General features: G+C 37.6%; 1 protein-coding gene across 2 annotated transcripts in view; it reads right to left on the minus strand.

Annotated features, from left to right (window-relative positions):
* Positions 1–27,215, minus strand: part of POLA1 (DNA polymerase alpha 1, catalytic subunit) — a 194,401-nt gene that overhangs the window by 21,628 nt on the left and 145,558 nt on the right. For both annotated transcript variants that reach the window (XM_071547642.1, XM_071547558.1), the window contains exon 36: positions 24,312–24,408. In XM_071547642.1, the coding sequence (XP_071403743.1) occupies positions 24,312–24,408 (97 nt within the window). The remainder of the gene's footprint in view (positions 1–24,311; positions 24,409–27,215) is intronic.

Raw genomic sequence — 27,215 nt, forward strand, 5'->3', positions numbered from 1 at the left:
AGAACTTCCCTTCAGGTAGTTATAGACAGTGCTGAGGACACCTCTGAGCCTCCTCTTCTCCAGGCTAAACAAGCCCAGCTCCCTCAGCCTCTCCCCATAGGGCTTGTGCTCCAGTCCCTTCACCAGCCTTGTTGCTCTTCTCTGGACTCGCTCCAGCACCTCAATAGATGGTGCTTATGTTATATTTTAGTCAGTACACTAGTGAAAGTCCTATATTCAAAATGATTATTCAGACACCACAGATATGAACTTAAGCTGGTCAGAAAAGACCCAAGCAGAGATACCCATCCCATGAAGACACACAAGAGTGGGAGGGGTTTTTGATCAAGGAATTGAATATATATGTTTAAAATGGACACAATTCTTTAGTCTTGGGAACATCTCTCTGAAACAGAGCTCAATAAGGGAGCTTTTTCTATATCAAGAATTAACTTACACTCCTGTATTGGCTACTGCCCTTTGCATTATTAATTCTGCTTCTGTGTATAATTTTAAGTTCATCGAAGACACACCATAGGTTTGACCATGAGTTCCTAAACTCACAAAAGTATAACTCCTCATGTAAGCAATTCCTGGCCAAAATAATCTGTACATTTTTTCCCTTTTTTTAATGTGACTTTTTGAGACTGTGATCAATGAGCTACTTTGCATTATCACTGAATGTTTAAAGAATTTCTTGAATAGAAGTTAAATATTTTATGAAGAGGGTGTCTGAAAATCCTGCAGCACAACAAGAGAATTCCTCTGTTGTTTACCATTTGTGAAGATAAACTACACTGGACCACTAAGACGATATCTAAATACAGCAACTTCAATTTTCATATTTATGTGAAAGGAAGTACCAAGCAGATGACAGCTTTACTCTCTTCTTGACCATTTCTTAACAAATCAGACTTCGAAATATGAAAAACCCAAAAAAACACTGCGAAGAAGTCAGTAGACAGCATCTAGGTATGTCATGTACATCACTGACACAATTTATCCTGAGAATGGATTTATATGAAATAGCTAAGTAAAAACTTTTAGTGCAACTAGACTTGAAGTCTGACAACAAAAATTAAAGTTTTAGCCATAAAATCTATGGAGACAACTGAGAAATAACCACAAAACCTCACTGCAGACCATGGAGTTATTTAAGACAAATGGAAACAACTTGTGAAACCTGCTGCTGCACAGGCAACACAAAGGCTACAGCTGCTTTCTATACATAAGTAACAAAACGTATAGGGTGAATCATCTTTGCATACCAATATTCTAGGATAACTCCTCTTCACTTTTATTTCTTGGTTGTGGCTCTTTAAGAGCAGCAAAACTAAAGAGAAACTAAACATTTTGGAGAGTTCAACTGTTATCTTTTAGCCACTGCAGTGGCTTTTCTTCAAAGGATATTAAAGTATATACTTAGACAAATTAAAAGGAAAACACTAATTAATGTTAACTTTAAGCTATTGAGGGTTGGCATGAAACCTATTTTGACCAAGTTATCACAAGAAACATTCGCTTCATATCCAGCTGGCTTCTGGTAAATCAAAGGCTAAGCTAAGAGAGGAACTCCAGCCTCACTCAGTGCCAGTGCCATCCATATAAAGACCAAGTGACTCATGCCTAGACTTTTCCCCAGACTAGCAACTGCTGTCTGGACACCAAGGCACATCTACTGCTTTCCCAAAGGATTTCTAGAAAAGGAAACAGTCAGACAAAAAATGACAGAGCACTCTAAAATATTTTTAAAATGCTGGAATAAGTAATAATTTTTGTGTGCATAAATTACATTAAAAGCCTATGCAACATTTTTCAAAAATAACACAAGAATCCCTGTTGAAAGCTATGGTGCAGTTACTATTCTTTTGCATTAAGCTATGCACAAACCTGAAAAATTTGCTTTGAAATGTGAATTTAACCACTTTGCAAACACCAAATATTCACAATGTTAACTTCTAGGACATTTACAACTGAGCAAGCACAGGGGAATCACAGAGAGATTTATTTTCAAAGACAACAGTAAGGAGAGGGATACAGGGATTTTGTGTAAAAACTTATTCCTTCAGCATTTCTATTGACTTTCAACTAGAAGATTCTACCAAGCTTCCCATACATTATGAGAAGGTGTCAGTTAATAAAACACAAGGGAAAGCTTTAAGAAACACATTTTATTATTGTTAACACTGAAGGAAAATACTGTCATCTGATAACCTGGGAGGAACAGCTTTCTAACAACACACTGCTGTATCTACATTGCCTCATCACTGGAAGTGTTCGAGACCAGGTTGGATGGGGCTCTAAGCAACCTGATCTAGTGGGGCACCCCTTAATATGATGGGATGGGGGGTTGGAACTAGATCATCTTTAAGGTCCCATTCAAGCCAAGCCTTTCTATGATTCTATGATAATGTCTAATGTACTGTCCAGTGCCTCTATTTCAGAATGGACAGCTTTGCTCTCTATGAACAACAAGTGCCCTGTTCCATACAAAGGTTTCAATGCAGCAACATACTGACCAGTAAGGACTTGGATGGTTTCAAGAAAAGCATATTGGTAAAATATGTTATATAACAAAGTGATTTCCCCCCTCCCTCCACTTTTAATGTATAGGTTGTATTGTGGAACACCCTTTCAGAAATCAGGTGTCTAACACTAATAAATTAAGCACCGATTACTGATGACCTTCAGAGTTGCTAAAGGTACAGTCACAATCATGCATTCAACAAAATCCTGCTTTTCACTATAATGTGTGAAAGTACAGCATTAAATGAGGCTTGCAATATAATCAGCGTGGTTGGCTGCTTTAACATATTCCATTTCAATTTAAAATCACCGCAAGACAAGAGTGATAAATCTAATTTGATCAGTTGCTCACAAAAACACTGGAAAGAGATGCAAGGAGACCTATCAACATCTGCTAACATGGCCTGCTTTAAAAAGCAATTAATCCATTTTTACAGAACCAGAAACTCTTAAAATATTCAAAACCAGTTAAAGCCCTGCGCTATAATAAGAGAAGAGTGGAAAGGAATTCTCCCAGTAAGAGCATCTTATACATCAAGTTATTGCTTAAACCCACAAAAGCCAAAAAATTAAAATAGAATGGTCAAATATCTAATGAAAGGTGCAGTTGGGTGCTGCAGTAACAGCAATAACCCACTGCAACTCGACTACAGAAGTTTTACTGCTCTTTATGAGGTGTTTCAATTTTATTTCATATTAAAATGGATTTTATGAGTTCTTGCTCATATTAAATATGAATATTTGGCTGCAATCAAATAAGCACACCTATTACTAGTAACAGTATAAAGGCTGTTACACACAAAGAATACACACTTTCAAAAGCAGAACAAGCCTCCATGTAATTCATGTAAGTAAAAATACACAGATTCATTATTTTCCACTCAAAAAACACTGAGGTGTGTTGTCTTCTCTATCATATACTGAGGTGTGTTGTCTTCTCTATCATATCTGTCAAGCTTGCCATGCTCTAGCTTTGTGGATTTTGATCTTGGAGGCCACAGGCTGACAAAATCTTTCCAGAAGCTACTGAAACTACTGCTTAATGAGACTGAAACTACCTACCAGTGGAACACCATGCCAGACTGTATCCCTTCAGTCACTCCTTAGTTTCCTTTCATCTGCATGAGAGGAAATTTTTGAAAGAGTTTCAAATCCTGCAGAATTGTCTAAAACGCAACTTTGATTGTAACAGGAGATGACTGGTAGAGAAGCCTTTTCTGGAGAATGATGATCTTGTGTACCAGCACATCAGTGCTGCTGCAAGACTTGGAATTCAAAGGCCATTTACTTACTCAAATCGTCACCACTGCTGGTTTGAGGAAATGACTTTCCCACAACATCAGGTGTAAGGACAGCAAACAAAAGAGTAAAACAAGACACCTGAAAGCAAATTGCTCTGTCAAAAACAGTCACTATAACAGCAAAGATGACAACTGACTAAAACATTTGCTGCTTGCACAGAAGAGCAACTAGAAACAAAATAAAAATGCCTTGTGATCAGAATTAAATACCATTACTTTATTTTGCTTATGATAAGCCAGAAAGCACACAACCTTGGTCAAAGAACAACCATGACATGAGATATTTAATCCCAAAAGGCTTGAAATACAAACAGATATTTAATCCCAAAAGGCTTGAAATGCAAACAGATAAATATACACTTAATAAACACTTGGCCCAACTTACTCCTGACTTTTTGTTCAAGTATTTGATAACAACCAGATTTATCCCAATTAAAGCTCTAGACTGTTAGTTACATATCAACTTTATCACAGCACATTTTTTGAACATGATTTTCTGCTGCAGTCTCAAAGATCTGAAATCTAACTCACTGTCATTTTCAACCTTACTCACCTTCACTACTTCCCACACAGTATTTTACAGATTAGGAGGCAAAATAGATCCCCAAAACACAAGAAAAAAAAAGATAAGATGATAGAAAGTATCTCTCTATGTGAAAGGGAACCTGATATATTCAAAACCACCCCCATATTCAATAAAATGCTGCCCACCTTACAGTAAATGCTTATCTGACTGTGAGGAACAAACAAATGTAAAATTCTTAGTGATATACATAATTCCAGAATAAAAATCCCACAGAATCTGGCTGCTCAGATACATTTCTGGAATGTGTGCCCAACACAGGATTCTTTCAGACCATGTGCAGAGGAGTCTTACATCATCCTCTACAAGAACATCATCAAAATACTGCAGTAGTTGCTTGCAAGGGACCCATACCTATAGATACATACAGGTACATATGCCTAGAGGTACACAGCACCTGTCTATGCACCCTCAAAGTATGTATTTAAATGAAAGAAGCTGCCAGCATACTGTTATTCTTGGATACACTCATGTGCTTTTAGCAATACAGGAATTAAGTGTCCATTTCCCCTTCTTCTTAAACTTTAAATTTTCTCCTTTTTTCCCTGTCAGTCTAGTCCTACTGTGCATTATAGACTCAAACCTTCTCAGGAAACAGCTGACTTCAGGAGCTGCTGGTGCTACAGTCACCTGACATCCATTACCACTAGTACCTGGGACCAGGGACATCCAATTCCCTGATGTCCACTGGTTACACATGTTGGTTTACAAACTGTAAGCAACAAACGATGTAAGCACAAATGATATGCAAGAACTATTCCAGCACAAATTGAAAGAGGGGTATTTTATTTTTTCACATGACAGAGTTGAAATTCTCTTGTCACAGTGCTGCACGCTAAGGGAACAATTTCAGTACAGTCATCTTCACAGGTATGAGATAAACTGGGGAAAATGAAATAATTTCTGGCAAATCTAAGTGACCTGTTCCTAATTTAATTAGACTTCATCAAAGATGAAGGAGTCCAAGAAATAATTAGCCACTCACAAAATGCACACTGAATGCCACTAAGCAACTGAGGTTACACTCCTGGTGAGGCTTATACGCTCTTCAGAAAAGCAACTTGGACCAACTTCTGAAAAACAAGCTTTTCACAGAGCAAATGAGACAAACTACTCCCTGCCAACTTCACTTTGCAATGCCGGGGAAATGAGTTGAGAAGACGAAGGATCACCAGAGTTCAGCATGTGGGAACATCACCCACACTCTAACCTGGTATACAGTCACATGAAGAAATGCATTATTCTGTGTTAACACATTGGCCAATTTAAAAAGAAAATGAAACCCAAACATTTGAATGTTTAACAGCTTTTCTTTTCCTGTTTCTCCCTGTATGCTTCTCCCAAATCCTCCCAATAAATCACACATCAAGGTAGATAAAATACATGTCTGCAACTATTCTGACACAGAAGTCAAAATTCTTTCTTTTAGAAGACCCTCACCCACATGATTTACAAGAATTTGTATTCTTGTATCCTGCCCTTCAACTGAACATGAGACCAACCATTCTGAAACAGTGAGAGATCACAGGCTCAGCTGCCAATAATACACCAAGAACACAACAATACACTCTGTCCAATTGATGCAACCAGCCCCACTACTAGGACACCAATACAGTTGTTTTCTTTCCCTCCCCCAGAGAAGCAAGTCTGCTGATCATCTCCTATTTGTGAAAAGTCTGCAATCTTGAACAGGGAATATGGGAGACAAGTATTCAGCAGAACAATGCTCGTGAAACAGGGAAGCAGGTTACTTGGGTACCACAACATTAAGTACTTTCTGACAAAGATTGCATTAGCAGATGACAGGAGACTGAACACACAGCAAATAAAATGCTTTGCAAGTAGATTTTCCTGTCTCTGATGTTGCAGCTGATCTGGAAGAGAATGTGAAGAGTCCCTCAGGCAGAGATAGCCTTTGATCTTAGAGTACTAACTTGATACACTTACAAATCTGTGCATGCCTTTTGTCTTCCGCCCTCCTTAAAGAGGGTCTACAAGTAAAATAATGGATTATCCGACGCTGCTCTGTTGTAAGGAAATATATTTTAAAGGGCCTTCTAAAGTCAACTTTGTAAATACATTTTTTTCCTTTTTCATGCTTGACATTCAAGCAGAAAGAAAAAAGATTATGTGCTATGATCTGTAGAATATTAAACTCCTCCTCATGATAACTTGGCCTGGAGTTATCAAAATCCCTGTATTTACTGAATAGGAAAAAGCAGAGTTTGATGGAGTTGGCTTTTAACTGCTAAAATATTTTGTAGGTAAAAAGTAGCTATTAATAGATAACAGCTGTTCACCTTGAAGACTGTAAATTAATTTCCAAATGACCCCATACAAGTTTAGTATCTAGATTTGTCCCTTCAAAAAATAGTACTGGTATAGAAGAATTACACCCTCTGCTTCTCTACAAATAACCATAAAACAGCCTGCTCCTGTGACAGAAGCCAGAACTCTCTTCTGAAAGTGATTTTTAACAGGCTGGTTTGCAGACCTCAAGAAGGACTTTTCTAAAGGAGTGGTGGGAGTTACAGGATTCTGCCTCCTTATGGTTAACATTTATGACTGGATGCCATTCCTCAGGTCTTTACAATTAGCTATGTACACTTTAGAATGAGGTTATTCTGGAATGCAGAACAATATACTTTATTCACTTTGCTTTAGTCAACAGAGGTTGTAACTGAAGAAGGATAAAGAAAACTACTTTGATGTTATTTTTTAATTCTTTGATGAAAAACCTTGAGGTGACTGGAGTGCTGTATATATCAGTTTTCCCCATTTGGCATTTGACATGGTAATATGTCTCTGGTATAATATTTCCAGTAATACTGCTTTGTAGATCTGAACTGGTCACCATGGACCTCTGTAATCACCAGTGAAACAAGAAGAGGCATTTCTCAGGTGTGATCCACACTAGCCTGGTATAGATGAGATCAGCTGAGTCATGTCCTAGAACTGCCTAATTCTCACCATAATATGAAGGAGCACAGCCTGATAGACTCACATACAAATGCTTGAACTTTGAGACCCCAAAGCCAGAGGCAATGAAGTGCATTCCTTTGCAGGGAATTTTCTCCACTGGAATTCTCACTTTGCTTTACCTACACACAAAGAGAATAGCAAAGCCCCATCTCACTCAGTACCTACACACACAATAACCTATATAACAAGGTAAGAAGTGTGTATACAACATGTTGAACGTGAACCAGCAATGAGCACTCGCAAAGAAGGTGACTTGGGTTGAGCTGGCAAAATGCCAACTGTCCAGGACAGAGTGAAAAGGGTTCCTCCTCCCCCCAACCAGCCAAGGGAAAAAGAAGAGGCAGAGGAAAAAAACCCCCTCAAACCAGGTTTATGCTGAAACTAACTACATGTATTTATACAGAAAAAATTAAGAGAAAACTACAATATAACACACACTTACACAAGTTACATATATATAACAAGAAATAACTTCCCACTCCCCAATTAATACAAAGTGTATTCCTCTAAATCTATGAGTACTCTAAAAGACACCCTGCAAGAAAGTATAACAACAAAATATTTCTACTTCCCTGAATTCAAACAAAATGCAAGCAGAGGCAGCAGGAGCAGGGCCCAACAGAGCAGAACAACTGCAGCAGTCTTCTCTGTACTTCAGCCGTAATGGAACTGAACTAACACCTCCCACTGCTGCCCCATATCTTAAGTTTGTGCCATCTGGTATGAAATACTTCCTTGGTTACCCAGTCAGGTGAGAGCTGTCTCCCAATCCACATAGATTCTCTGAGCCTGCTAATTTCAGGCCTAGCTAAACCACTACAGAAGGCAACAGCAGCCTGGGCTGCATTAGCCAGAGCATCACCATCATGTTCAGGGAGATGAGCTTCCTCCTTTGCTCCTGGGGAGACACATCTGGAGTGCTGTGGGTCCAGCGCTGGCTCCCCAGTGCATGAGACAGGGACTTACTGGAGTGAGTGCAACAAAAGGGCTGCAAAGATGCTTACAGGGGCTGGAACATCCATCATTCAAGGAGAGGCTGAGAGAGCTGAGACTGCTCAGCCTGGAGAGGAGAAAGCTCAAGGAGAACACCTGATATAGTCAGTAAAGGTGGAGTCAGGCTTCTCTCAGTGGTGCCCAGCGAAAGACTGAGAGAAACTGAGCACAAACTGAGATACATGGAATTCCATGTAAACACAGTACCTTCGTTACTGTGAGAGTGGTCAAATGGTAGAATGGTTTGCCCAGAGAAGCTGTGGGGCTTCTGTTCACAGAAATACTTAAACCCCAAGTGCACGTGGCCCTGAGCAATCTGCTATAGCTAATTCTGCTCTGAGCAAGGAGTTAAGACTAGATTGATCTCGGGAGGTGCCTCATTGCCTCAGCCATTCTGTGATTCTTTTGCTAAGACTGACCTGGTATTTTCTGTGCAGAAGTGGATCTCATCTCTCTTGTATTCATACAAAAAATCACTTCTTATAGGCTCAACACTAGAAAAACAGCAAGGCATATCATGGCCAGGAGAGAAGGGAGATGGATGTAGTCCCTTGGTTACTGCATTTAACTGTGACCTCTTGGCCTTTTGAGCTATTTACTTTAGGAATATTCGTCTCTCATCTCTACTAGGACCTGCTGCATGTTTAGTGTGAGTGATAAATTTTGTCTCAACTATTGCAATACACACACCATTTTGAGAGGCACATTCCATGGTAGATCATCTATGTCTGAGTAGAAAATCCTACCCAATGAAAGACTAAGGATCTTCTGTTCACTCCTCTCCCTGCTTTGCATCCAGCGAAGCAAAGCATATGATGGATTTCCTCTACTACAGGGAAAACCTTTATATGTACCCTTACTCATTCCTAAGCTCCCTGTTGTTCCCTACCATAGCCTATTTCCTAATTCACTCACTTTTTTAAAGGTAATGTATATCAGCTAAAAGATAAGGGTGGCTTCTTACTATATAAAAGGTCTGTCACTGGGGTAATTTATATTATCCTTATAATTACGATATATTGCTCTAGAGAGCTTTGCTTTACAATGAAAAGTTTGTTTGACCTTCAGGCATTCCTGAGCCTCTCTTAACTAAGCCCAGTTGGTGACAAAAAGCACCCATGTTGTTAGTAAGTCTTAAATGTAAAAATTGCTGTATAACAGTATTTTTTCCTTGATGCTGTTTGCAGTTCCCACTCTCAAAACAACTCAATTTTTAAAATCAAAGTATATATACCAATTTGAATTATGCTAAGAACATGGTTTATCATAATAATGGCCTTCAAAAAATTTGGTATTCAACAGAAATACTGGTCTACTCCAGACATTTCAAAAACATCAGCTTGAGCCTGCAGAAGGAACTTCCAAAAGGATGTACTCCATCTGTAAAACTGCTGATTTCTGCAGAGAGATTTCCTCCCAAATCATATTTTATGTTTAAGGGACAATAAAAAACCTTCTTTGCCGCATATTTTTCTAGAGACCTTTTCCTTTCCTCACTATACACATCCAGAACAAGATGATACAAAATTATCTGTTTTCAAATCAACCCAAGTCTAGAATTCTTTCAGAGATGACTAATGCCAATTTAAGGCTGTGTCTATGACTGTGCACATTTTCAATAAAGGCTACATTTTGCAATGAACTATTTGACTGTCCAGCTGTACTGCAAATTAGTTTCATTTACTGTTGCCTCTGCAAAACTCCCCAACATTTCAGTGTCTCATGACTCTCTCCTGCATTTTCCATAGTGAGAATTTTAGGATTGTTTTTTTTCAAATTCACTTCATACATCTGTTTTGTTCTTTTATGTCTTTATTCTTATTTTGCACTAATGCTCTTTCCTCTTGTAATTCAGAACAGGAATTTCTCCTTTTCTTTACAAAATACAACTGGTTTAACAGAAAATCCCACAAGCCCCTAATAAAAAGTTACCTTAGTATTAATATTTTGCTTGGCCCTTGACTACAGTACCAACATAGTGCCATGGATTTGGATGTGACAACAACTGGAAGTTCTTTACCTGTCTCTTAAGAAGCAAAAACCAAGCAAATAAATAAAACTTAGAAACCTTCCCTTCCCCATGAAAAATAAATGTTTACTTTACAATTGCTACATTACACAAAATAGTCAGCAGCTTAAATGCTCTCAAAGAGCAACATAGTTTTTGAAGTGCAATGGTGAACCACTAACATTGTTTCTACAGAGAGGGCAGAGCCCCACAGAAAAGTAACTGAAAGGCATCCTAACACATGAACATGCAATGTAAGGCTTTGCCATGGTTATTACCTGTTTATCTTATCCTGTGGTAATATCTTACCTTTCTTTCATTCATCATCACAAAATTTTGTAAAGCCTGAGTGTACTGTTACTTTGCTTCCACATGTATTTTGTTGTGAAGGATGCTGACCCACCAGCAGCTTAGGGCTTTCATGACAGTAAAGCAGCAGCACCTCAATGCCTGGAAGGACACAGGTCTAAAACATGCAGCAGGTGACACTGGATGCTGACAGTAGCAAAGGATATTGAGGTGCTGGAGCGGGTCCAGAGAAGAGCAACAAGGCTGGTGAAGGGACTGGAGCATAAGTCCTATGGGGAGAGGCTGAGGGAGCTGGGGTTGTTTAGCCTGGAGAAGAGGAGGCTCAGAGGTGACCTCAGCACTGTCTAGAACTACCCGAAGGGAAGTTCTGGCCAGGTGGGGGTTGGTCTCTTCTCCCAGGCACTCAGCAATAGAACAAGGGGGCACGATGGGCTCAAGCTCTGCCAGGGGAAATTTAAGTTGGATATCAGAAAAAAATTCTTTACAGAGAGAGTAATCAGGCATTGGAATGGGCTGCCCGGAGAGGTGGTGGATTCACCATCCCTAGAGATTTTTAAACTGAGATTGGACGTGGCGCTGAGTGCCATGATCTGGTAAATGAACTAGAGTTGGACCAAGGGTTGGACTCGATGATCTTGGAGGTCTTTTCCAACCCAATCGATTCTGTGATTCTATGATTCTATGAAAAACTGAATGCTATTTCCAAAGGATCTTTAGTAAGACTATTAAGAAAAAAAGTGTGAAAAAGAAGGCTCCTGAAAGCCCAGCATGCCTATCAAGAATCTATCCTGGTGATCATATTTCCCCTTTAAAAGGCGTTAATAGAACTGCAAAAAGGAAAACCAGAATGCACTGATGCACTGGGACTGTAGCTGATGAGCTGCTACCATCATACACACCTACTAGTTATTACACTAGAGGTTAAGGCAAATGTTTTATAGTGGCTGCCATAACCTGAACTGCTTTGTCCTTTCCGCTTAGGAATATCTTCACTTTCTGAAATGTATCTTCATGACAGCAGGCTGAGTGGAGCCACCTGGTCTAGTGGAAAGTGTCCCTGTTCATGGAAGAGGGGTTGGAACTAGATCACCTTTAGGGTCCCTTCCAGCCCAAAGCATTCTATGATTGTGTTGGAGAAGCTCAGCAAACACGGGACCCACATGAGTGAGAGAGTGTTTTTTACCAGGGCAACGGAGATACCTGGAAGTGGAGAAGTGGTGAGAACAGCACCCAGACACAGCACAGCTGCCTTGAAACCCACAGATACCGCAGGCAAAAGTGGGTTCTGAAGGATCAGGTTAAAACAAGGCCTATTTGCCCTATGGGTCAATGTAGCATCAGTAGTCACTAGCAGGACAAAGAATACATGCATGTATCAAAAATCATTAGTGTTAAATGCTGTAAGAGAACAAAAAGAATCCTTTCTGGTATTTGCTAGAAAACACAGGCATGCTTATATGTTAATAAATACTGAAATAAAATGTATGTTTTGTCTAAATAGGAACTCCTGACTAATACTTCTTGTGTTCAAAAATCTGCCACAACAATACAAGAAAACCAAAATTAAGCAAAGTCTTAAGATAGTATTCAAAATTTAAAAAAGGCATGGACACTTCCCCATGTAATTTCTGAATTTTAACAGTTTTCTCTTTTGGTAAACACTGAGAAAATATTTCCATACTGTGTCCAGGCCACCTTTATGGCTGTTTCCATCACTGCAGTATCTGAAATGGGGCTTAAACTGGAAAACAGCTGATACGTCTTTGGAGAACAGAAATCGAAAGTAGAAATACTGTTTTTAAAACTGCACCCAGACATTCAGGAACTAAGCCTTCAGATAAGAACCTCTCTTTCTTTTCTTTTTTTTTTTTTTAACTAGAGTGTATCTAGAGAAGGGGAACAAAGCTGGTGAAGGGTCTTGTGCAAAACTCCTGTGAGGAGCAGCTGAGGGAGCTGGGGTTGTTCAGCCTGGAGAAGAGGAGGCTCAGGGCTGACTTCATCACCATCTACAACTGCCTGAAAGGAGGTGGTAGCCAGGTGGGGGTCAGTCTCTCCTCCCAGGCAACCAGCAACAGGACAATGGGAAACAGCCTTGAGCTGTGCCAGTGAAGATTCAGGTTGGATATTAGGAAAGATTTCTTCACTGCAAGAGTGGTAAAGCATTGGAACAGGCTGCCCAAGGACATGCTGGAGTCACCACCCCTGAGAGTGTTCAAAAAATGAGTATGTGTGGCACCTGTTCCCAACCAAGAAGCCACACCTTTGACCTCTTAAATTAAGTAATATTTGAAGCAACTGAATTATGTCTCAAGTTATCATGACATTTCACTCACAAAAATCAGTTTCAAACCCATTAATTCCTGTCCAATATAAAATCTAAAATACGAAATAACAAACATTTTACATATCATGTCCAGATTACAATAGTTTACCATTACTCTTCAAAAGCATGGCAGTTAAGGCTCTTAATAAGTATGTTAACTATTCCAGTTTTGGTCACTCACCTCTAATTTTCGTTAAATATACTTTAAACTACAGGCTCAGTTCACAAAAAAAAGGAGGGGAAAAAAGTCCCTTCAATGCTCCTTTGCCCTCCCCCACAGCTGTGCAACACAGTCTCGAAGAAAAACACTAATCTGACAAATCTGCCACTGTTAGTTTATGAAACACATATTGTTACACTGGAAATATAAAACACTACCAGATATAGTTAAATGTTTTAATTCCAAGTCTGTAAAATTCTATTAATGTCAAATATTATTTGTTTTTATAATATAAATAAACTAGCTTAGGCTGTCACTCACTCTTCTTAATACATTTTTTGTTTTGTCTTACTGCAATGCATCTCTCACAAAGTGAAAAATGTCTATTTAAAGATAAGTGGAAATACCACAGTATGTAATGTTTTCATGTCAAAATAATTACATTATTATATTCTGAGTTAAATAATATAAGATAGGAAAACATTTTGATATGCATCTAACAGTTGTAATCCTGGCAGAATCAAATCAGCTTCTTCCAAACCTATTTCTGCTAGATCAAAACAAAGAGCTCCCTGACCTGACCAGCTGCCCCTTCACCCAAGTCCCATCACAGAACAGGGACAAGCCAGGACAGAACACCCTGCTGTAATTTTTTTGTGTCAAGACTGAGCCACGTTTGGGCCTGTCAAAGGTGACCAATTTGTTCTCAAAAGCCAATTACGTTAGACTGAAACATGAAATTTGGGTAGTTGCATTGTTATGAAGAGATCAACCTCCAAATAACTAAAAAAGGTCACAGACCAAGTGTGACTTTGCCGAGAGAGGGACTTGAAACCAAGTGGAAGCACCACTCATGAGACAAAGAGGTACCAGCTGTGCTCACACACACTTTTCTGAAATAGGTCCTCCAAACACTTTCTCATGCACTCTGCATTTTCATGGCAGTAACCACCCATGGCTGCAAGTGTTCAATTCCTCCCTCTCCCCCTGAAATAAATCAATCAGGATCAATTGATACCACCACATTTCTCCGATGCAGAGATGGCAAAAATGGAACACTCCTTTATGGAGGGCAGTATGTTTTTATTTAAATAAACCAAATTTAAGCTGCATTTAGACCCTCCTTTGACTTGTGCTGCATTTTTATACACATATCGTGGACCATTTTTGTGTCCCCTATGGAATAAAACAACAATATTTCATTACACTATTCTCTACATGGCTAGCTAGTCCCTAATAAAAAAAAAAGAGTTTATCTCCATCCATTTCTTAGAGAAAAGAGCATAACTATATTTTCATGTATTTGATAAAAATCCTTTGGTTGTTGAGAATACAGAAAGATATTTCAAAAGAAATGTCTCCCATGCAGTTATTATATTTCAGTAAGTATAATAATTAAAATAATTTTATTTGCAGCATTAATTTAAATCTTGGAGATTAAATAAGAATCCTGTTTTTACAAATAATGACTCCATGTGTTTCTTTCAATGGCCAACATAACTGAAGCTGGTTTGAAGACAGATCCTCCTTAGGAGATGTGAGTTGAGGTAATAACATTTAACATCAAGAAGATGACAGATTCACATCAACTAGGGACCCAGGCCAAGTTTGGGAGCTAAGAACAGCTTTTGGCAAGGATACAATAAAACAGTTGGCTTATGCAACAGGCACAGAAAAATTACTCACTGATACATGTGCAACAAAGTATTAAGTCTAGAGATGTTCCACAGAAATGTCAATAATCCAGCACCCCAGTTTCTTTATGTTTCTTTGTCACCATTTCCCTGACACAGAGGTTACATTTTTCTTCCTTTTTATTAATATTACAAGTTGTGATCACTTTTTAAAAATTATTCCCTTCAAATTAATTCTGTTTTCTGCTTCTGAAAGTATTTTTTTCATTGGTGGTTTGGTTTAATACTGTGATGTAATAAATAAATGCTTGATGTCACGATGAGTGTGAGAGAAAGCTTTGTATTTCTGATGTAATTTTGATACATCACAGTGGCACAGATTGGAAAAAAAAGCCCCCACCATATCTAACACTTTATTCTTTTCATGCAATCTACTAGAGGTAGCACATGATTTATTTAATATATAGGAAATAGAGTTTCTAACTGCCCAGTTTTAATAAAATAACTGGACAGAAGAACCACAGAATGTCTTGAATATTGAGTTTCTCTTCTATAACATGCAGTAAATTAGTTTTGGTTTCAAGCTGCACAGTTAGACAGATTTATAAACAAGTATGTGCAACAGTCATAAAACAATATACAGACATGAGTGTATGTCAATACAGGAAAACAATTCTTAAAAAGCAGTTTTGCACTATACAAGAAACGTTTGGACCATGAGAAATCAGCTGCATTCCCTCCATCTTTTGTGGAGTCAAGGTTTCTCTCCACATGTACACAGCTGTAAGCAAACTTCTCTAAACATCTTTATACTTGACACCAGACACCTGAACCAAAATGCAAATAATGTCAAAATGTTCAGTCAAACTATGCAACTTTCTGCATGTTCAGCTACAGAATCTTTAAATTTAAAGACATAGACTATTAACGGCAAAAATTAAGAGGCTCTAAAAATTTGCAGGCAATACAGTTGAGGTTTCCATCCTCATGTCAAGGCAATTTAGACATGGAAGTCCTTCTACAACCCTGTCAAAATGCACTGGCCATGAGGATGGGGAAAAGAGTGCTGGTATCATGTACAACACTGCACACCATCTTCAGTAGGTCACTGGTCTTTTAAATAATCTCTAGTGAACAAATAAGATTTCAGAAAGTTTTTAGTAGATAATTACACTTCCTGATTTTGTAATTAGTGGAACTACACGTAATTACATAATAATTATGACGGTAATTACGTAATTAAGATGTATAATTATGTAGTAAAAAACATTATGGAAATAAAAGCCATCAACTGTATAAGCACAATACATTTTTAAAAATAAATTCTGTATCATCTGTTTAAAGCTACCATTTTCTTCAAAATATCAAAGTGATTATCAGCCATCACTGGCAAGTTCTAAAATACATTTCTTATGTGACTTAAAAATCATACAGATAATTGTACCTTTTTAAAAATCTCTTTAAGCCTCAGCTTTACATTAGCCTTAGCTTTACATTATCCTTCTGATGTCTAGGCACACACACACTGAATGCATTAGACAGTTAAACTGTTTACATTTATATTTCCAATTTCTACTAAAATAATTTTTAAAAAGTAGCATTGATGTCAGAATCCTGGTATCTCAAATATAGGTTTTATTGTGGTTTTGGTTTGTTGTTTTTTTTTTTTATTTTTAGTAGTCAGGTCCATCAAACTTTTGAGTCTTATAAAAGCAAAAACATGCTAGTCTTGCACTTTCCACTAGAGAAAAGAGCCTACTGCTGTGAGAAGCAGCAGTCACTAAAGCATTACCACTTCTGATTTGCAGTGAACAACAGAACTGACCCCCACAAAAAAACCAACCCCAAATTTTACTAAAGAGATGAAACCAAAAAGGCAAAGGTCTCTATGAGAAAAAATGTCAACGTTTCAGATAAAAAAGAAACAGCGAATAAAAAACTGCCTCAGAAGTATTTTCTGTTTAGAGAAACTCACAAGAGTACTGATAAAGGAGACAGATGACATCAGACACACTATGCCATTGCAGGAGTTATATATAACAAATTGGCAGCTATCTATATAAAGCAGGAAAAAATCCTGAGGTGCAAATGAGAAGGTATTTCTGTTCACTTTTTTCCACATACAAAAATCTCCCCCATCAGGAGCAGCAGGATAATTATATGAAGAGGTCAAATAACCATTCCAATTTATGAGGAGTCAGAAATTAGTTAAGCCACTACTTCATCCCATCTGCAACACTAATACAATGTGCAAGGAAAAAAAAAAGTCTTCATTAATCAAAACCTTTTTATTAGCACTAAGAGCCACAGTAAATGCACTCCTCTCATGCCACTGATTTTCCACACTGTAGACACATTATAACTGTTTTAACACATTATTTCTATTTATTGAATTCACAAGCTGAGAAATCAAACAAACAAAACCCCAAAAAAACAACTAAAAAAAAATAATCATAATTTCAATTCAGAGAAATTCATAACTCCAAAAGAGGTGTCCCAGCCCATGAAGTTTTGTGCTCAGAGAAAGGGTTATAGAAATATACAGTGTAATGGGGTTTACTTAGATTTTTTATGTTTAATAAAAAGACCACACAAACAGCAATAGAATGGAGAGAACATTACACTTAGGATCTCTAAAAATGTCCAAGTGGCAATAAAAACATGCATGATCATTATGATAAGCTAAGATTTAAAGACCAGCTAACTGCCCATATCAGTACTTCAAAAGGGTCAAAACCCCTACTGCAAATAATGTTCACTAGCTTTTGCTTTCAAAAAAAGTTGGGGAGATTTAAAAATACTCTAGAAATAGTGACTCAAATTTAAAAAAAAAAGTTCAGAAATCTTCCACTTCAAAACAACACATTAAGGAAAAATGAACGAGTGAAGACAGACTCAAAGATTAAATTCTTGAAAATTATTATTATTTTAGTCACTTCAAAACAACATGATTGGAAGACAAAGTATTTGACAGCAAATGTGCAGAGGAGCATTTGTTTGCTTGGATGTAAAGATCACTACGGTGAACTGAAGCCTTAGCAAAAGTGTCTGGAGATATGATGCAATCAGAAAGGCTTTGTTTATCAAACTGTACTCTCTGAAAAGACACATGCCAGGTTTCAGCTGTTTCCATCTCAAAAATAAATGCACAGACACACACATGCACCCAGGTCATTTGCATGACTTCTCCTTCCCCTGGAATGCACATGTAGATAACTGTACCTCCTTTCTTATTTGCTGCAACAAGTACTTTGCTGTAGTCTTCTGTCTGTATATTGATAAAAATGTGGCAAATTGTTCTGACTTACAAAAAGTCTTCCATTCAAAAAAATATAAAAATATCACTTCAACCTGCTACTTGACACACCAAGTTACGAACATACTGGGGAAAAACACTCAACACTGAAATGATAGGATTCACACAAATATTCAGAGCTGAATTCTTCTATGTCAACAGCCTAGAAGAGTTTCTTTTTTCCCAGCATAATTTTTCAGTTTATTCATCCATAAAGTAAACTAGGGATTTTTGATGTCTGCATGGAAGGGTGGAGTGAGGCACACACAAAAAGCTGTAATAAAAGTGTGAAAACAGCACCTGAATATGCATTTGATTTTACAAAACCGCAGCCTGTACGTATAAGATCAAAACAATTACATTCTACTTCCACAAAGTGGCATATACTTCAAAGATGTAGGTCTTCCTAATGCTAAGAATATTTAACTGCTTTTCCCCAAGTTATCTTCCTCCCCTTCTCACTTTCTTCTGCTTACCCATTATGAGGATATGCCATGACTTTTAGGAATCAAACAACCATGGGCTCAATAATTGAAAATATCCTGAGAAAGAATATACCATAGAAAGAAGCTTCTGTCCCTGAAATACTCAAATGCCTTGCAAACACTTGTGACCTTCCCTCTCTGAGAAATGGGACAATGGCAATGCAGTACCTTTCAGCCCCATTCTACAGTATGGAACAGGAAAAAATCCTATGACCAGGATCCTATTTGTCCAAAAAGATCTCTCAGGGATACTAATGCTTTTGCAGTAATGCTGCAGGCATTGTGAGCAAGGGGACTTGCAGCATCCTTATCTTCCATTTGATGCAAGATGAGGAAATTGAACCAGAGACATCAGTGTGAGGCAGAGTAGTTGCACTGACTTTATGGGGGCTCTATTTCTCTTCACTTCTAAATATTTTCATTTCATTGTAGAAGCAAAATGAAAACAGGAATATCTTTGAATATTTAAACAACACCAATATTTGAATGGAATAATGTATAAAGCTTGGTACACTCTATTTTAACCTCCTGATGACAGAGCTATAAAAATACATTGGTTTCCATTGCTGAATTTAAAACATACAGGGAGGGCAAACTCCTGTATTTAAGCATTACGTGTTGGAAATCACTGATAGCTCAACCAGCCTTCTTCATCCATATGAACAGAGCATGCTACTACTTTGCTACCCCTGCTGCTTCTTACTGCTCTTCCTGTTCACCTAAGTAGCAATGCCTGACTAAACTCACAAGCCATCTTGGAAAAACTCAGTGACAAAGTGCTGAAAACATGTTGAGTATATTGCTAGACATGCTAGAGCATTTTTTCCCTTTTCAGGTTAAAAAAATAATTCAGAACAAACAGCCTTTCTGGTATTATTGGTAGCTTAAATTAGGGGGTTTGGCACAGTGATAGTAAACTGGTTTTTAACCTAATACTAACTGGGAAACAATTCCTAATTTAGAAAGACAGCAAAGAATTTTCAGATTTTCACCTTCTGTAGCATGACAACTGAGAGCCTTGACCTGTATCATAATGTTAACATATTAAGTCATACCATCTTAACAGACCTTAAACTTCCAGATGAAATTAAGTATTGGTTTGGAAGATAAACACTACTGTTAATAATAGGACTGAAGTCTCACCACTGTATAATCTCAATATTCCTGAATAGTATCATTGACAGTCACTGAAACAAGAAAGTATCATGTAGACCAATCAGCTTATTTTTGATTCTTATAGGGAAAAGCTGGACCAACAAAAGTATATAATAATAACAGTAGATCCCAAATGAAATATGAGTGAATGATGTAGCTGCAACCATCATAAACATTGAACTGGTAAAAAATAAACAGAAGAAACTTTGCAAAACATGTTAATTAATGTGTCTGTTGTACTCCTGTCTAGTAGACCTGACCTACTGAAACGTCTACCAAATAAAAGAAAACCCCAAACATTCAGAAAAGTGGAAAACACTCCTGCTGTTCCTCTAAAAAATTCAGATCAGCAGCTGAAAGAGACTCAGAATATAGAATACAGGTTTTAAATATGTAAAACTCTCTTAAGAGAATATTCTATCACCCATTGCATACAGAATAAGCTTTGGAAAGCAAAATTCACTTCAGATATCAAGAGCAGCTCTCTATAGCAACTACAGGGAAGCACCACAAGAAACTGCTTGTAAAACTTGACAAGCTACAGAACCTGCATCGCCAGAGGACATTTAAATCTAGCCCATCATTAAAAAGTAGGCTGTGATATTGATCCTCTAGCAGGGAAAGGAAGCAGTTTGGATGCCTTTTAGAACTCCCACTGATTTCACAATTATTATTTTAGATTCCATTTCAATCAATAGTAAGGACCTTCAATATAAAGAGCTGAACAAAGAAAACCTGTACTGTAATGAAAGTTCTTTATTTTGGAGAGGCAAGTGCAGAAAATGCAAGTGAAGTATTAATGAAATCTCAAGGTTCAGAGTAAGAGAAGACATTAATTCTTTAAAATTATGGTGGCAAACATATTTATATCTTCATTCTCTAGCTATTAAAACATTTTTGGTTTTACAGAAGAACATTCCAAGGTAAATAAGAACTAAAGCTGTCATTAGGAATAAACAGAACCTACAAAAAAAGAAGAACTGGTCTTCAAAAATTCAGGAAAAATGGCAGTAAGAGGTAGGAAACAACAAATGCAATTTGGGTTTCGAAAAACAATAACCCAAAACAAAGCAAAAATTATCCCCAAACCAAAATCGAAACTACAGTAAATCAGTGGTTTAGTCACATAGAAAGTAAAAAAGGAGACTGAAAATGCCAAAGATGCATAAAAACCTACATTAAAATTTTGGCACCATTTTTGATAAAGGCAAGAATGCTGATCACAAATCAAATATAGAATGGCTTGAGAATGACAGCATTGAAACAAAATATTTTGTCTTCCAAGGAAAATGAACACTAGTTTTTGTATTATAAAGGAGAGTTCACTAGATTTCCACTTCAGACCTACAACAAAAATGGTACATGAAAACTATTTCAATCCTACACAGTTTAAGTGAATCAAATCAGTAACATGTTAGTAGAAAACAGAACACTGGTGTATTTTCTAACATAAAAAATAACCCTATAGCCACAGGCTATTCTCAAGTTCTGCATGCACTTAGAAAGATGTCTTCCTCTCAAATGATTTATCTGGAAACTGGAACAGAATTATATGCAGGTTTACCATACCCACCTAGCTAATCTCTTTGAAGACAATCAGTTTTCAAAGGAAAACTAAGAGATCTAATTTATCTGGCCTTAACACCTGCTGCAGCACCAAGACTGAAATCACTGGCTGGCTGAAGAAGATAATTCAATAATTTTCAAACAGCTATAAAAAGGAGAAAAATATACCATGCTGAAAGGTTAACTGTCCAAGAAGTCCTAGCAGAGTTCTTACAATTCCTTGAGAATTACTCAGGAAACTAATTTTATTGAACTTAGCAGTGAGGGTCCAAGAAACATTTTCCCATTAAAGCAGAAGGTGGTAAATTATGTGAATGCAGAAGCTACCATACTATTTTTCAGAGAGAATTCATTAACCTTCAAGTCTAATACTACAAATGAGATTAAGCAGTCCAAAATTATTGGACCCAGGAAAATTAAGTAAAACAAGTGCCAGGAACCTGAGATATGAATGAACTCATGACTCTGAAATGACAGGAGAAAAAAAAAACAACCTCTCAAATCTCTAGATTTCTATCATTATTACACTACAAGTTAATCATATGAGCAGCTATGAACAGGGCATAGGTGGCTCAAAAAAACATCAGCAGATGTAATCCCAGCAGATGTACAGTCACAGTATACAAGACACTGGATAGATACCATCTAAAATATAATGTAATTTCTAGTTTCTCATACTCAAAATGATAATTCAACCTAGAAAAGACTGCACACAAAGGTGCTGAGAGGACAAATCACACACTGGAGACCAATTCTTCCTAAAGAAAGCTAAGAGTGCCTTTGCTTTAGTTTAAAACAAAATAGAAATGTTACAACTGTTTCCAAAGCATAGTAGAGAACATCTGGGAAGGGAAATAAATAAACATTTAGTGAATGGACATAAACCAGCTACAAACAAGTTAGAACATGAAACTTACAGCAAATTTTCAGTCATTGCAGATCGCGAGTCTGAAACACATTTGGGGATAGCAGCAAAAGGAGAACCACCACCCACAGTTTCAAAATGAAGTGTCAGAAACTTGCAGTCCTTAAAAATGCAGTGGTCTGCTGTAGCAGGGAATTGGATGTGATCACCCATGAAATGTCTTCCACTCTAACATCCTCACATTAGGCAAGAGATCTACACACAAAGTACTTTGGTTTCAGGTAGCAGTAGCCCCCCCTGTACAACATTCCTTCAGTACATCTACAAAGTTGTATTAGACTGAGATGGCTGCACGGCACAACCTTCTTTGGATGTACAAAGCCAATGTGAAGTGTGAGCTTCAGAGTGAGTTCATTGCCTTAGAGGGATCAGGAGAGGGAATGAAAAACTCTGCAAGAAGAAACCTAAGTTGACGGGCCAAATGCAGGCTGTTTGCTAATTTGAGTATCTTTTAGTGAAGAGGTTGTAATTTAATTTTCATATAAGGCTTATTAAAACAACATTTAGAAAGACTGAGCTTTGTTTAATCTCTCTTCACCACCCAGCAGCCCAGCTGGTGATGCAGGGCTGGGGTGGGGATGGCTGTCAGAGCAGAGCAGCTCTCAGAACAGCAGCCTCTTTCAGCAGCACCTTGTCCTCACAGGCACCTCCAGAACCACAGAGGACGCAGTTTAAGTGTTTTCTGTGGACAACATGCTTCAACGGTGGGACCCAAACAGGTTTCATTCAGAATTCCAAGCATTAGCCCACCTTCAGAAATATTCTTCTGTCAGCTTGAAAATCACTTAACTAAACAAACCCTGTTGATCTGTTAGAGTTTAGAAATGCTTTAGTTTAGAAATTGGGAAAAGGAAATCTTCCTAAGATTAACTTATTCTGTATATTTAAGAGAGCTTTGTAGACAATTAGCATTACTATTTTTCTTCTGCTTTCATTTTCTCCCTGATAAAAACTGCCTCTTCAGTAGTAATAGCTGGATGTAAATTTTAATTTTCTACATATATGTTTTAATTCATCTATTTACTGAAGCTGGGTCCTGCACTTTGGCCACAACAACCCCCTGCAGCGCTACAGGCTGGGCACAGAGTGGCTGGAGAGCAGCCAGGCAGAGGGACCTTGGGGTACTAATTGACAGGAAGCTCAACATGAGCCAACAGTGTGCCCAGGTGGCCGAGAAGGCCAATGGGATCCTGGCCTGGATCAAAAATAGCGTGGCCAGCAGGACCAGGGCAGTGATCCTTCCCCTGGACTCTGCATTGGTGAGGCCACACCTTGAGTGTTGTGTTCGGTTCTGGGCCCCTCAGTTCAGAAAGGATATTGAGGTGCTGGAGCGAGTCCAGAGAAGAGCAACAAGGCTGGTGAAGGGACTGGAGCACAAGCCCTATGGGGAGAGGCTGAGGGAGCTGGGCTTGTTTAGCCTGGAGAAGAGGAGGCTCAGAGGTGACCTCAGCACTGTCTGGAACTACCTGAAGGGAAGTTATAGCCAGGTGGGGGCTGGTCTCTTCTCCCAGGCACTCAGCAATAGGACAAGGGGGCACGATGGGCTTAAGCTCTGCCAGGGGAAATTTAAGTTGGATATCAGAAAAAAATTCTTTCCAGAGAGAGTGCTCAGGCATTGGAATGGGCTGCCCAGAGAGGGGGTGGATTCACCATCCCTGGAGATTTTTAAATGCAGATTGGACGTGGCACTGAGTGCCATGATCTGGTAAAGGGACTGGAGTTGGACCAAGGGTTGGACTCGATGATGTTGGAGGGCTTTTCCAACCCAATCAATTCTATGATTCTATGATTCTAACGTGTTTCAAATTTCAAGAAAAGTTTCCCTAATGGTGTCACAGGCAAGAAAAGCACTTTTTTCAAAGTGCTGCCACTTCCAAAGAAGGAAGGGGGCATATAATATATTATTAAATTGGTTAACTCCAACTGAGCACATTCCTTTTACAGAGCATTCTTAAATTCATAATTTCTTCTATTTTCTGTTTTAGATCACAGCCTTGCAGCTCAGATTTGAAGAGTACAGCAGGTCTAGTATCTAGCATGCAAGTTGCTATTTAACTATAGTTAAGTAATTAAAAATTTAAACGTACCTTTTTCTTCTTCAGTAATCACCTTATCCATCGCATAGTCCACATCAAAAATGTATCGGTAGAAGCAGAGCTGCGTGTACAGGGCCTTATCAGAATACTGTAATTAAGAAGATGGCAATTAAAACCCAACTCAAAAGTGTCTCTTGCACCCATTTCTAAATCCACTAACAAAAGGTTATTTCTGTTTTTTTTTCCCAACACTTTATATGTTCTATTCATGTCAGCTTTTGGAATTATTATTATTAAGCTACAAAGTGTCTTTACTACATCTCTGCTTTCCCACACAATTTACACCACGCATTTATATAAATCAACTAAACTTATAAATTTGTTCAGAAACTAAAATTGCGTTTATCCATATTTATAGCTACAAGTATTACAAAAATGCCTTAGCAAGACAATAAAAGGTAATAAGAACAATGGGACAAAGGAATAACTTTAGTGCTTTAGTATATTGTACAATGCAAAGAATTAAAAAAAAAAGTGTATTTTTTGTGAATACAGGTGTTTGACTGCATTCACTTCCCAATCCTTCCCCAGCTGTGGTTACATAAATTGGGAACATGTAATTCAAGTAAGAATATGTGCATATATACCTTTACAGCTATGTCATCACCTTGGTCTACACATTTGTGAAGGCTACTGCATGTCAGTAATCACATATTTAGTTAAGAAATCTGCAGATGTGTACAAGTGAAATATGACATTCAATGAAATAATCTCACTGTCAGTTATGTCAGGCCTCTGCTATTCCTTTAGTTCAAAAGTACACTCCTCTATGAGTTCATATCAATGTTGCCATTCTGTGCACTAGAAATTGCTCAAATAGACATGAGATGTATCTTGACAACACAACAACTAAACCCTTTCAAGTTCTTCTTCTTGCACTCTTGCTCAACAAACCCTACATTCTAGTCCCTACTGCTTAAGACACTGGAGTTTAAATAATGGCCAATATTGACTTGAAAAGCTGTTTGCTGCGAAGAGCCTAATTAAGAATGAGATAATTTTAACAGCATCAAAATTGGAAGTACTGTCCATTTTAATAGGTTTATTATAGAAGTTGATACATACAAACTCTCAAAGATTTTCATGATGAGCTACAAAACCAACAAAGAATGTGGTTAGACCAATGCAAAACTGTGACTCGGTACCACAAGGAACAAACTTGAAAATGCAGTGGAAAAGCAACTAGCAAACTATTTCCATTTATTGGAATTCGGCTTTACAGTCTTCTACCCAACCAAGTCAAGTTTTGTTACTACATTCAGCTAATTTTATACTTCTATTGACATGTAATAAAGTATCTATGACTATTAAGCAACTCATGTTGAGACAATTGACAACTATTACTACTGCTTAGTTATTTTTTATATATTTTAACAGTATAGTTTTTTTCCACTTCATGTGAACCTATTTTAAAAAAAGACACACAGAAGCATATTTTATTCCTTATTAGCTATTCTACGATATGCATCATCATTATACTATTATACACCAGTTATTTTTAGTAAATCCTGATTACTGCTTCCTGAAGAAGAAAAAAGGAGGACGACAGCGATTAAGTTATTTGTTTAGTTTTTTAGATTCAGCTGTAATTGCTGGTACACATCTCCCTGACTGCACACATGAAGCAGGTTGAATAGAACACTGAAATTACCTCCTTCATAATAGTTTGTTTTGATAATGTATTGTGTGTCGAGATGATGAGAAACAGTTGCTGTCAATTTGATTAGCCATTATATTTTTATGTTAATTGCCATTATTGAGTCCATTCTGTTTAGTGTCACCATAGAAGCCATACAATGTTAGCATAAATAACAAATTGGAGTAAATTAGGAAGATATATTTTTGCCAATTCATTTTAATTGCCCCTCAGTCCTTCCGTCGGTTAACGCAGCTGTTGACCCATAATAAGCACTAGGTCAATATAGCTGCTTGTCAATTCAGAAATGCAAAGTGCTGTGTTGCTGGTAATGGATATACAACAACCTTTGCCAGCCAACTGAAGCAAACGAATGACAACTCACATGAAAGAATAAAGCATCAGCTATGGAGTTTAGTGACCTGATATTAGTAGGCAGGCTAATTGAAAGTCACTGCTTAAATGGATAAAGAAAGTACAAAAATCAGTATGTAAAAATGTACACATGCACACATAGACATTCATACATATATATACACAACTTTTTTTTTTACTGATAATGTGCTAGTATCTCCTTCCCTTTACCTTCCCCCACCTTACAGTTAGTCATTGGTAAAAAACAAAATGTTTGCAGATTTTCATGCAATTAAGTGCCAGTATCATGGAATACTTATGAATCCAAGGACAAGGCCATAAAATTTGAAAGGACTTTTGGAATTACTTATATCACCACTTCCTATATTTCCTCTATTTCTGGTAACCTGTATGTTTAAAAATGGGGAAAAAAGCCCAACCTCAAAAACTTCAAACACAAATAATGTTTTAGCTTTAACGGTCAGTTTTTGCGTAAAGAAAACCCAACACTGCTAACAAGAACTAAATTTGTATCTTCATTTATGCATTCTTTCTTCCCATGAATGACTGAATGGTGAGCACATGAAAATAAAACTCTATTTTGAAGTCCTTATTTGCTCCAGGATGTTTGATTTCCATATTTCATTAAGAACTACCTTCTGCAGTTAAGGCTGCTTCTCTGAGAGCTTCCACTTAGGCAAAGAATACTTTGTTCTTTTCGTGCAACCAAACATTTTGTTAAATTGCATTTAAAACTGCAATAAACAGGTGAAGGGACAAAAGATATAGTTTGCATTCACATAGTTATTCAATCATTTGACAGAAAAATTAAGCTTATAATATAAAAATAACAGATGTAATAAAAAAGCCCTATTGTGCTTAGCCAACAAAATATGAGTTAAATC

This window comes from Pithys albifrons, chromosome 1 (genome assembly GCF_047495875.1).
Source record: "Pithys albifrons albifrons isolate INPA30051 chromosome 1, PitAlb_v1, whole genome shotgun sequence".
Taxonomy (NCBI): Eukaryota; Metazoa; Chordata; class Aves; order Passeriformes; family Thamnophilidae; genus Pithys; species Pithys albifrons.